Below are 13,345 nucleotides of genomic sequence, written 5' to 3' on the forward strand. Positions count from 1 at the left end.
AATATAATATATTTAGATAGAAATGGAGATAATTTGATTTATATTGAATTTTATAAATTTTCCCGCTAGGCGGCGCTACTTTTTATATTTGCTCTAAGCGACACAAAGTTGGCTCGTGCTTCAAAATTTTCAAAAATCTTTAAAATGGAAGGAAATGTATTCAAAAGCGGCACTAAGAGAGCCAAATTTTCCTCATTTACCAGCCCTGCTAATACCAGCAGAAGGTCTGGTGTGAACTTGTTTGGTTCAAAGAGTAGATCGTCTCTTGCAAACAGGTAAATTTTTCTCCTGGCCTGGCCTTTTGAAGGCTTGTAATTGTATGATCATGAATGACAATGATGGCATTTGATATGCAGCTCAATTAGACAAAAGTGAAACTGCAGTGAAACAATGAATGTGAAAGACGAGAAGTCAATGAAAAACGTCGAGTGAATGACATAATCCTGATCATTAAAAACTGGAGTGTCACAATAGGCAGAGGAGAGGAAGACAACTAAATAACTTTATCCAGCTTTGGTTAGGTTCAATGTCCCAACAAATGCTTTGTTTCTATTTTGTCAAATTCATTTCAGGAGTGTTTCCTTCAACAGATCTGCACAATCATCCTTCATTCTAGAAGAGACAGCACAACACTGTGTGGAGAGTTTTGGAACTTCCCTACCAGTTCTAATCAGAGAAGCCCTTACACTTGCTGATAGTAGGTATTCCAAGTGCAACTGATTCCAGTGTTCTAGGCTTTGATCACAGCTGTGGTCTCCTATTGCGTGAGCTTGGTCTCCTATTGCGTGAGCTAGACCATCTAATCTACAGGCGGACAACTTCTTTGACTGGTGAGGTTGTCCTACTTGCAATAAGATGTCATCTTTTCCCCAAAAAATATTTTGTCTGCTCTTGGCAGTATCTGACTCTTCTTACCTTTTAATTGCAGGAAATGCCCAGATTAGTGTCTCTATTGACTCGGCAGAGTGGGCTTGGTTGGTATGTGGAAGACGCCTGTTTGTCTGGAGGTACAGGTCTAATCAGTATGGAAAGGTAAGTCAAGTGGCTTTCCAAAAGTTGTTTCAAATGCAAGATTTTGAAATGAGAAATTGGCAGATTTTGATATCATCTGAAGAAAAGATTTACAAGAATGAAAATAGTGTGATTAATTGTGGTTCTTACAAACATTAATCAGTTTTGCATTCAGCTATACATTTAGCTGAGCATTGTACCAAAAGTTCTGGTATTCATTTTCAACACTTATTGAGCTCTTTCTTGCAGGCTACCCAGTGCAAGGAACTCACACTGCCAGCAAGTGACTTGAATCACACAGCTAAGCTTGTGACTGTACTACAAAGTCCTTATGACCAGCATGTCACAGCCTGTGTTGCAGTTTCACCCGAGGGCATCATCCGTTACTGGCCAAGCATCTCACATGAGGGTTCATTCGTTGAGATCAGTGCTGATTTGAAGGGCGAGGAATGTGCTAGCCTGATCAACCTCCAGCCATGTGGTTGTATCGCTGCCACGACAACAAGCACACTCATTCATCTTAGTCCAGCTACAAGCCAGGTAGGTGACATAAGAGAATATAATCGAGACCTTAGTTGATGGTACCTCCCAACTACATAAAGTCTTAGGGATGTGACAGTTCTAATTTTTGAAGGATTAACATTTTTCTCCTCCTGAAGCAGGATTGATTTGTCAGCAGAAATGGAGTGATCTTTGTCTTAGCACGGGGAAACATGTTCGAAATCATCTATAATTCTTTCAAGTTTTCTGACTGATATCTCACATGGTTCCTTTTTTTCAGAGCTCAATAACTTGTCGTGTTCTCACACCTGGACAAAGTACCCTGGCTGGTTTTGGAAGAAGGATGTCTTCATTCATTTTTGGAACAGCGTCAGCTCAGGCAATTGGAGCAGTAAGTATCAGAAACAGTGAATGCGAAATGTATTTTGCAGGGCTGGAGGAGTTGCGCAATGGAAACATTGGCCCCTGTCACCTCTATGGTCCTGCGTTTGATCCCGGTTGAAAGGATAGAGAGAGAGGGCGAGTCTCTTCAAAAGCATAGCCTTTCTCCGGGCTCCCTGTTTCCCCCTATGGGTTAGATATGGCAATTAATTCTCTGACAACGATTACGATGATTAACACCTTCTCCATAATTTCAGCCATTGCATCAGCTCCTCCCTGGAGAGACTATCGATGGAGTCAGACGCACTTTCTATGTCCTGTCGGGCAACTTCCTTCAGAAGTGGCTCATTGATGACAGACTCCATGAAAAGATGCTCTACCAGTGCGAAGTTGAGAAGCATATGAGAGATTCCATCGCGACCAGTCTCTGGATGACAGATGCAGCACACCTGCCTGATCTGCGGTTCTGGGTGATGGACATGCAGCCCATCAATGGTGGTCTTGCAGTGCTAGGAGCAGTCATGAATAGGGCAGCCTCTAATGAATTACACTATGTTATAGGTATGTACCCGGTATCATTCATTTTCAGGACGTAATGATGTGAGGAAAGATGTCACAAACCGAACTGGTGCCAGGTGGATGGCCAATTCCACGGTGTAGATAGCGGAGAAACCACGTTAAAGTTAGCCACCCATGTCAAATCAGCAAGAATCCTGTTTGGACACAAAGCAAGGATCAATTAAAGCCAAAGTTCAAAGAAATCTAGCCAGTAGTTTCTATCCAGAGCTGCAATCATTGCAGTCAAAGCATTTACACATGGTCTTTATTTCTCCGTTCCAGCCTCCATCCTGACTGAGGGAGATGAAATGCCTGAGGAAGTTCAAAACTGTGTGGACATTGGATACTCGGCAACATATCACGTAAGATCATATTTTTGTCGTCTGCTTAACTTATCTTGTTCATGTACAAGGATACATACAAAACCTTTATTTTGTAACCATGGTTACTGAAATGTGAAAATCTGTAGAAATAATCGTATTTTTCAGGAGGAGCAGGAACAGGAGTTATTAGGCTACCAGCTGTTAGTACCTGAACTGGACAGCACCGTAGCTTTCTTCTACAATGCAACACATACAGTGGCAGTTTCAGGTAAGCCCTCGCACAGCATATGATCAGTGTGTTTGGCTAGTTGCGCTATGACAATGACCTGTAAAACACCTGGTTTATTTTTCAGTGTATTCCTCTACTCGACCAGCCGACAAGGTGGACTTTCTGTCAGCTGATGATCGTCTCCTTGGGGCGGGCAGCTTCAATGGCCAGGTCGTCTTTTTCTCCAGCAAGCATGGACTTGTGGCGGTCAAACTGCAGCAAGATGTCAGGTAATGAAGGAACATGAGGGAGAAAAGTTAGTCCTTCTTTAGCGTTTGCTCTGTACTTGGAAGGTTTATTGGCCTAGTGACTCCGGCCAGAGACGAGTATATCTCAAGCTTGCCCTCTTGTAGAGACCAGGTACAAGGAACCTTGATTTCATAAAAAGAACTAAACAAAGAGGCAATGCAGGTGATCCTCCCGAGTGTCGAACCCATAACCTCCTGATTATGATTCCGGTGCTCTGACCACTATGCCACTGTTCTCCCTGAAACCATTGATTCCTTTGCTGTAACCATATTTATGAAATGCCATCATTTTCAATCCTATTTCAGTATGATGGAAGAAAGTACTGTTGCCCCTGAACCATCAAGAGCAGAGGTGCGTTCTTATCAGTCATCCTAAAACAAGGTCCTCAAGCATCGAGCTAGGTCTAAAGTTTAGAATGATCTTACATGGGTTTTGGCCAAGACAGGAAATGAAAGGTTTCATGTACAGGAGCTATCAACGATGATGCTTTCAAGGATGTGCTCACAGTTTTGTGAGAAACTGATAAGTTGTCTTCATATCTAAAATTGGAGTGATATCAGATCAAAGACAAGAAGTAAAACATGTTGTGTTCTATCAATAAACCAAGAAACTGACATACTTCATATTTGTGATCTAATTTCCCTTGCAGACGTCAGCCATTGGTAACTTGATGAAAGTGGATGAGTTGAGTCAAAGTGAAGACTCTGTGTCGAGACTGAAGGCAGCCATCGTCCTGTCATTTCAAAACAAAAAGGTAGGCCAAGGCTATATCTGTGCTTTAAAACATTTCCGGATATCAAATCCTGATGGCTTGATGTGATTCAAATTAAGTCCATTTCATCTTCGTATTTCAGCAAGAAGCTCTCAATATCCTCCAAGAGACATTCCCAATATCCATCCCTGCCGGCCACAACTCCATTGTTGACATCTCGATTGTCCAGATGAGCCAGGATATGATTGATGATTTCCCTGTTGCTGATCCACGATGGGCCGAGGCCATTCCAGATGGTAAGTTTTCAGGAAATTTCCTAGTTTTAGGGTCTCGGCTTCTCATTGTGTGGTCGTGATTGTGAATCATGAACTAATGTATTCTTTTAGTCATGTTTTTGACACTTCATTGTCACAGGCGTAAGATTTAGAAAAAAATCTGGTTCAAAAACTTCCCTTAAAGAGTTGAAAAGAGAAAATTGAACATCAATCGTTTGTATCTTCAGTATAGAAAACTTTATCGTCTTGTTCTTTCAGATTCGACGTCCAGCACCAACTCACTGATTATCCAGCACCAACTTCAAGACAAACTCAAAGCACATGAGTGTCTTCTCACATTCCTGAAGGACACAGGATTGTGGAATAGGGTGAGTGTGAGAGAAGCTCTGATTGGCCATGTGTTTTTTATTTCTTGGTTTATGGGTTGGTCAACCTTGAATTTTTGGTCATCAAAATGTGTGATGTGAAAAATCGGTGTGACATTTTCTCGTGAAAAGGACTGTATGTGACAGTATGATTAATTTTATTTTGATGTCTTTGACAGATGAGTTCAGTGACTGTGAGAGAGAAGCCCATGAGCACTGAGAAACTCCTCTGTGAGCACGCTGAGAAGATAGTCGCCTCGGTTGCTCTCAGGAACATGCACAACACGTAAGTCAGAGCGAAGTCAGAGTGAGGCCTATTGATTTCTTTTTTTGGCTACCAGAGTCACCATCTTTTCTTGTCCTGTCTCCACAGATCTTCATTTGTGATTCTATCTTCCCTCATGATTTTGAGTACCTTTATGGATGCCTCAGGCTTGTAGTTGGGCGCAATGGTGCACCTGGGTGTTCCCTTGTGAACTTCAATATTTTCTTGATGATCCTGGGGTTTCATGTTCATAACGATTATCATCTGTTTTCAGGCATTCTCATGTTGTTGATGCCGTCATACGAAGAGTTTTACACACAAGAGCTGCCGGGGCTGCTTCATCAGATCTGACGCCACAAGACCTCTTCTACAGACTGGTGTCACATATTGATGAGTTCCTGCAGTGTTTGATTGATTATGAAGAAGAAATGCTGGCAAGTGAGATCTCATTGAAGGAACTTGTGCACCTAATCAACTCATGCAACACACTACTCATTGTAAGTATTCGTTTTTGTTTTCAAACAGACAATTTATTGAATGACACATTTTTCTGTTTTCCCCCAGCCTACAGCAGTGATTACCATGCTGGTTACCGCTAGGGCTTGGGTTCAATCCCGGGTAGAAGCCAGGATTGTATTTCTGGATGTACTGGTGTGGCTTTCAAGGGACTAAATTCCTGGCCCTTCACAGTCCTTCGAAAAAGACTTAAGGTTCCTTGTATGCCAGAGCAAGCAGATGACCCCTCCGTAACTGGCCAAAGACGGATTCACTAGACCAGTCAACCCAATCGGGACCAAACCATGTCTCATCTTTCTGTGTTCCAGACATTGCTGCAAGATGCCCTCGATTACAGAAAGAATCGATCCTACTCGTATGCTGCCTTAGAGAGTCCATTGAAGCAGTACCCAGATTTCCTCCCCTGGACATCATCATTGGGGACAAGGGGCATGAGAAGCATCATCAAGAAACAGGTACCGCTATTTTCTAGGTTCAAATTCCTCAATGTCTGTTTGTGGTTCTCCTTTGTCATTTGTTAACTTGACATTTTCCTTTCAGTTCAACATGACCACTGATAAAGGCTTACTCGAGGAGCAGGACCCTCAGGTGAGGAGTACATTCTTCCAACAACAGATGCAGCTGGCTGACCTTCAACTGGCCGGCTATCTTCAGCAGCTGGATTCGATCAGGAATCAGGATGGACTACCACATTATGGCGAGCTGGAGAGGAAGTTAGAACAGGAGACACAGAATATGATCATGCCATTTAGTGAGTTGAACTTAACCTTTGAATGAGATATAAAATGGAGGTTCCCTGTACCTAGTGCTTTGCCAGGGCAGGCACAATGACTTGCTTGGGATGGACTCACTGACTGACTCACTCATTCACAGCTGAGTTTCACTGATTATGATACTGTTCTGTTCTGCATCTCCAGGGTGCTCATTTCTTACAAGTTTTTGGTCAGTAGGATCCTGAGGTTGCCTATTCTTTCACTAACCTGTGCATTTATTAGTCATTGTATCCTTTCCAGTGCATCTGGAGCAGTATGAGCGCGCCGCCTCGTTAGCCGAGAAATACCACGAGTTTGGTATCTTGATGCGGATCTGTGAGGACACAGATAACGATGATCGCCTCAAGAGATACATGACCCAGTTTGCGGAGGAGGGGTTCACAGAGTTTGCCCTCCGCTGGTACATGGAGGAAGGAAAGAGAGGCAAGGTCCTTAAGTTACCCCTGTCGGAGCACGCCAACCTTGGACTGTTCTTCAGCTTGGAGGAGAACAAGTACATGAGTTGGATCTATGATGTACAGTTTGGTAATCTCGCCAAGGTAGGAAATACGGACCCAGTTAGTCAAGGGCCTAATGAAACCACTTGGGACGTTGTCTCTTATGTATCTTGTCAGTTGCCTTTAGCTCATCCCATTGTCATTGTCATAGCAGTCTTCCCAAGGGCGCTATCTGCTGGGATTTATCAAAAGTCTGCTTCTTCTTTGCTGCCTGTGTAATGGAATGGTTCTCAGCTCTTCTCCTCATTTCCTGCTTACCATTTTTCAGGCACATGAAACACTCAAAGAACTAGCTTTGGTGGAACAGAAGTCACTTGGCAAAAAAAAGGTCAGTTGTATATCCGTGTTGATTCTTCCTTAATTACCTTCTTCGCATCCAGGTGGATAGTCAGTAGTAGACTTAAACTTTCATGACCAAACATCTCATCAATCCAGGAATCTGAAAATCTGAAAAGTGATGATATGGATCACACACTCACTCACAGAGAATTAACTTTTTGTATTCAAGACGTAATCAGTTGAATGCTTATTTTATTCAAGACCATATCAAATATTCATCAATGCCATCATATTTTCATTCTTATTCGTGACAGACCTTATTGAGTTTGAGCAAGCTAGCAGCCCTTGGGTCTCACGACAGTCATGCACTTGAACCTAGTGTTGAGGGTAAGAAACATTTACACTTTGCTTTGTCATTGCGATCGCTACCACATTGAATGGCAAAATGATGAGGAGTGTCACTGTCACTGTGCTCTGTGACGTTTTTTGCTCCAATACTACTTGTCACATATGAAGAAAACTTACACAGTTATCATCAGAACTTTATGGCGTGATATTAATCTCTGTCAAAGGTGATCATAAAATTCTGTTTCATTTGAGCTTTAAAGGAAAACAATACAAATCATTTCTGTTGAATTATTTGTTGTTTTCTTGTGTTCAATTTCTCAAATAGCTTCAATTATTCTTTCAGAAATTAACGACCAGCAGTATTTGGTCCTGAATCAAGAGACACTGCCTGATGGAGTTCTTGATGTAAGTTTTATAATTTTACTTTACAAGAATCGTCCGCTGGATACTTATTGACCCTTTGTTGCCAGTCCCACACCATGTTTTGTGAACCATAGCCTCATTAGTTGTTAGCCTTATTATAGGAGTGACCTTCCAAGATCCTCATGTCATGCAACTTTCTGCTTTCAGGCCATTGGAATGGACCCTACGAATATGAATGTCATGACAGCACAAGAGATTATTGCTGTGAGTATCTCACTCATTGCTGTTTGAGATTTTCCTGCAATCACCAATTCTTATCACAGGCACCAGCGATGACCACTGCCAAGCAATGACAGGTGCTTTTTTGTCACATCCTGTCAAAATAACAATCACGATCATGATTTGAATCACTCGTTTGCTTGGCAGTTAAAGTGACCAATATTATAACCATGTCTGTTTCAGTTCTACTGCAGTGAGTACAACGACACAGCCACAGAACATGACTTCAAGAAGGCTCTCGACCTCCTGCCTCTGGTCGATCAGGAGGAACACGAAGTGGAAGAACTGAAGATTCAGATCTGGTGCCAGGCAATCAAGAGAGATGAGTGAGTATTGCTTGAAGTTCTTGGTCATCTTGGTTCCTTTAGTAAGTTCTCTTGTCAAATTGTAGTCTACTTTTTAATAATTTAGTACTCCTCAGCAGCTCGACTAGACAGAACTTTTAAAGATTTCAATTAAACAGATTTTCATAATCACAGATTCAAATATATGTACCATTTATGTTTTAAATTTGACAGCTGGTCATCCATAGGAACTGATGATCCGTTGGAAACGAACAGAGACACAGTTTTCTTCAAAACAGTAGAGTTGGTTTACACTGAAGGTAAGTAACACGAAAGTATTTTACCCTTTCAAATCCATGAAGTCTAATCCCATTATTGGTTTTGAAATGATGTAAAAGAACGAAACATGAAAAATGTGTAAACAGTCCATGAGTCGATCACATGGTGAATGGTGATCTTATTGCAATAAACTTGTATTTCCAGGGCTTGATCTTCACCAGTTTCTGCCAAACGTGGACCGGTTGTTAGAATCGGAGGAGCTTGGAGACTTACGGCACAACAAGACATTCCAGTTCTTGGTGCGAGCGGGCTATGAACATATTATGAGAATTGTGGGATGATTGCCTTAGTGAGAGCTCTTGGATTCATTGAGCAGATGTGACGCTGTCTTGGGTCAACCGGGTATCAAACTGACCGAGACAGTGAGATTTTGCTTTAATTCAGGATGCTTCATCCTGTTCACTGCCCATATTTGTACTTTTGATAATGTATCTTTGTGAAGAATGTAAATAAACAAGTGTACATAAAAGTTGTTTTATTTTTTACTGTCAATTTGACACCAGGGCCCCATTGCAACTGATGTGTCTTAGAATTCCTTATAGTCAATTTTACTGTATCCAAGATTTACATGTCTCAAAGTCCACTTGATACCCGTTTGGTAAATGAGATACTGATAACTGAAGACCAGCATGGCTACTACAGCGATGATTGATGCAGCACATAATATCCAGACGATGATCTGAGACCCTTCATTGCTGAGGCAGTGAGTTCCTTGACAGCTGTTCCCAAGGAAATGGCGACCCGGTTCTGAAATGAACAGAAGAAGTCCTGTCAGGTTGTGACTTTGTCTTCTGTTATCATTGACTAAACCTCCGGTCCTCCTCACTCAAACTGGGCCATATCTTACTAAACATATCATTGGCCATTTATAGAATGGGAATTGGGATGCGAGAAGTACCGTTGCTCTTACCTTTTCTCCTGGTCAGTTTTGCCCTTGGTGTCTTATGCCCAATTCTCGGTCTTTCGAGCCTGAGGACCATTTTCCATTCCACTCCAACTCCTGGCTGGTGGACTATTATAGGTCCAGTCTCAACTGTCACCATGGTGGAATTTTTCAATTCTTGGCTAAGACTGCCAGGATCCTTCAGATTCCCATCAGCGTCACACCTTACCTTAAATGAATAATGGGATTAACAGCAAGAGCACTGAGACATGTTGCAGTCGATGTGACAGGTCATTCATCTGGGTGTGACATTGGCCCTTTCTCTGGCTGTCACAGTATTTGTGGCAGGCGTGATATCGTAGTGACTGTCTCAGCGGCTGTGAGGACGAATAGGACCCGATTTCTTAGTGGTTTTGAGGACCTATAGGACTTGATGTCTTCGTGGTTGTGGAGACGAGATAATTTACTCACGTCGAAGCAGTCTTGAACATATCTGCAGACCTTGACTTTGCATTGGAAGTTGAGTGAAGACGAGTTCTCCAACAGAAAAGTCTTCACTGGCCCAGTACGGACAATCTTTGCATCAGTGGGATCCAGTTGAAACGTGTTGCCTGGATGGAGGAAATCTGACTGGTGGTTGCACCTTCAGCCAGATTTGGGTTAAAAAGAAGGCCTGGTTTAATTGCTGCCTATGAGATTAATGACGTGCAGACAAATTTGTTGTTCGATTCATTCGATCGGGAATGGTTGCCTTTCACAAAATTCCTGGATGCCCCAAGTGCCACCATGTGTCTCAACCCCATTCTGGTTTTCATTCTGATGAAGGATCCCATCTTCCCGGTCAAATGTATTCGTCCCGTATGCGAACACGATGAGTGAGAACAAACAAAAAGAGAGGAAATTGACAAACATATACTTAGAAATCGTACAACCATCTTCAAATTTATTTGATTACACCGTTGAAAAAGTAGCTTGGTCGTCATAATCAAGATTCTAAAAAAACGGATCAGGATAACTTTTTAGTAATTTTGTGTGATGGTAATCAACACATTGCTTCATAGTTACTTTGAAGTAATGTGTTTTTGGTGATAGGCTTTGGAATTGGAGGTCCCGGTGATCTTCCTCAGACAACCCCAAAGAAACGAAGTACCACTGTTCTGTTCGTCAGAGTCTGATACATGTAGTTCGATGTCAGTGTTGCCGGAATGGTGTTCCTTTGTCTTCTTGACATCTACCGAGATGTATTCAATGCTGTCGTCCAGTCGCGCTGATGTCGAGACAACAGGTGTTGATTTTCGTCTCCTCTCAATCTCACGTGCCTGTTCCTTCCTCTCAGTCTCTGAGATGACTGGTTGTGACTGTCTTCGAGCACCACGCTTCAAGGTCCTGTTCGTTGCATCCTCAGACAAAGGCACACTGTCGAAGATGTGTGTTGCAATTGGCCCGTCTCGTAACTTCATGGCTTCAGGAATGGAATCAATGATGATGAGGTTTGGTGGTACATCGTCTGCTTGAACCGGCGTCAAGATTTTCACAAAGAAGTCCCTTGGACAAATGACGGGCATGGCCGACGTTCTATCCTTTGGGAGCCTGAGGACAGCATGATTCCTGCTCCCCCAGTTGCTCACTTGGACATGAGGTTCCCTCGTGACGTAAGATTCCCTGATTTTGTCCCCTAAACTATTGTCACTCCCAGCGACTTCCCAGTGGTATTTGCAACGGGTTCCACCTGGGAGGTATTGTTGTATAGTAATTGTAAAACCTTTCTTATGAGTAGCACTGTAATGTGTAATTCTTGGAATTAAGTGTGCGAGATTATTGGAATTGGGTATCAGATAAGATACCTGTGAAAATTCCCACGGTCTACTTTTAATCCTCCATTCTCCCCAGCGTGATCAATTACGTCAGCATTGATGCGGCTCCTCATTGGATGGAGACGCATCAACGTTGCCCCCTGATTGGTGCAGACAAAGCTGCGCGTGAATAAAAAACAGCTGTCCGCACGCTCTCGGCAGAGAGAGAGAGAGAGAGAGAGAGAGAGAGAGAAGAGAGCGATAGAGAGTTATTCCAGTCTCCCGAGTATTTTATAATCACGTGCACGAATCGTCATCCCGACGAACTATTTTATCAATTATGACTTTGGTGTGTATAATTTTGTGAAGCAGTGTTAGAATAAAGGATCCGGACGTTAGAAGGCAAATTCAGGACTTATTACGTTTGTAACCTGTGCAAATACAACATGGCGACCTTCCCAGGACCTTCAATTCGTGACAGTGAGTCCGGATGCGTTTCAGTCTTGGAGCAGATTCTATTAACCGAGGACTCCGTTTTTCACGCCACGTGCTAGTGCTACTGCAGTCCATTATGTACATTACGTGTACACCTACGTGATTTCTAACTCGCTCATTTCATCGGGAGGCAGAATAGTGACGTTCGTTTGTCAATATAATATTTATAAAATCGTAAATTTTTTCTAAACTGTTCGTGACGTAAGTGCGAATTTCATTATATTTATATATCGTCACTTTCGTTATAAATCACTGTGATCGCCATGAATCACTGTGAGTGTGAGCGCAGCATTTTTTAATCGATTGACGGACACCGTCTTCGTCAGTACGCATAGTACACGTCTATCTCTGTGTGTACCGAACTATTCAACTTCTACATCATGACATGTGCTATAACGTTCACGGATGATGTGCCCAGCAGCCAGAATACTCTTCAATTCGCCCTGATGTCTACTCGAGATCCGATACCGTTCCAGGCTCCAGCTGATCCAGCGTTGCAGTTTTAAAAGAGACATTTTATCAACTTTTTGAAAGACATTTTATAAACTTTTGAGAGACATTTGTAAACTTTTTGATAGTCATTTATATTAACTGTTTTGAAAGACATTTTATAAACTAATTAGTAATAGGACAATATTTTTGTGCATCATTTCAATTTTGGCAGAGTATAGTACAATACTTTGCAATATCAGTCGATTCATAGCATTTAATGCATTTCATCTTAAATTTTCACTCGTTATTCACTTATTGCAAACTGACTGGAACCGGACCCCGAGGATTTTGACAACTGTATATCTATAATATGAACTTTGTTTAGCTTTGCCCTGTTACAGCAAGATAGACAACGGACCAACCCAACCTTTAATGTTGCATTTCCTTTTCAGAAGAAATTAACTTTTGCTTCCCAAATACCTGACTTTTTATTCCTTCATAACTAACTTTTACCCCTTTACAGTAATAATGGAAGGGCCAGCAGATCCAGCACCACCTGCTTTCAGGGGCACCGATTTTCTACCTCCTTTGTTTGATGGTGAAGTGATCGACCATGACATTTGTCATGCACATATCTTATCGTTTATGGACTACCTTCACTTCCACAATCTCCACGAGCCAGCAAATGCTGCAGAGATGATTCATATCATAACATTGTTCAAGGCTAGACTTCGTGGCAAAGCACGTCTGTGGGCAGAGGGAAAAGTTTTCCCCACTATCGCTAATCTCAGAGCACAGTTTATGCAGCGGTTCAGTCCAACCCATTCAAATTTTGCCAATGTCAAGCATTTTCATTCTCTTTCCCATACCCCAGGCGATTCAGCCGAAATGACTCTCAATAAGATACGCTTAGCAGCCCAGCGTATTCATTATAATGAGGTCCAGGTTCGAGACAAATTCTTACAGGTTTTGCCTACCAATTGTCAGGCAGCAGTCATCATGGCTGCCCCTGCAGATGCAGACGTGGCAGTTCTCGTTGAACGTGCTCAACAATATTTAGATTTTTCTGAGCCAGACAGGCCAACTACTGCTAATAAGCAGGTATCATTTATCACTGATCAGGTCCATGTGACCACTGCTAGTGCATCCACTAACA

General features: G+C 42.3%; 1 protein-coding gene across 2 annotated transcripts; it reads left to right on the plus strand.

Moving 5' to 3' along the window:
• Positions 1-127: 127 nt before the first annotated feature.
• Positions 128-9,038, plus strand: LOC135485199 (nuclear pore complex protein Nup133-like). 2 transcript variants are annotated; one of them, XM_064767011.1, is made up of 25 exons: positions 128-275; positions 573-697; positions 929-1,032; positions 1,261-1,551; positions 1,793-1,903; positions 2,151-2,454; positions 2,734-2,813; positions 2,940-3,042; positions 3,128-3,272; positions 3,597-3,642; positions 3,941-4,045; positions 4,146-4,299; positions 4,537-4,646; positions 4,823-4,929; positions 5,183-5,405; positions 5,733-5,879; positions 5,965-6,175; positions 6,438-6,736; positions 6,963-7,022; positions 7,288-7,360; positions 7,665-7,726; positions 7,892-7,948; positions 8,147-8,289; positions 8,482-8,567; positions 8,731-9,038. In XM_064767011.1, exons 1-25 carry the CDS (start codon positions 145-147, stop codon positions 8,865-8,867), a joined length of 3,414 nt encoding a protein of 1,137 aa, XP_064623081.1. In that variant the 5' UTR covers positions 128-144; the 3' UTR covers positions 8,868-9,038. The 2 variants fall into 2 exon arrangements, 1 of the variants encoding a protein (XP_064623081.1); XR_010446533.1 differs by lacking the exons at positions 8,147-8,289; positions 8,482-8,567; positions 8,731-9,038 and having other exon boundaries at positions 6,963-7,021; positions 7,286-7,360; positions 7,892-7,932.
• Positions 9,039-13,345: the final 4,307 nt, after the last annotated feature.

The sequence above is a fragment of the Lineus longissimus genome, chromosome 3 (genome assembly GCF_910592395.1).
Source record: "Lineus longissimus chromosome 3, tnLinLong1.2, whole genome shotgun sequence".
Lineage (NCBI taxonomy): Eukaryota > Metazoa > Nemertea > Pilidiophora > Heteronemertea > Lineidae > Lineus > Lineus longissimus.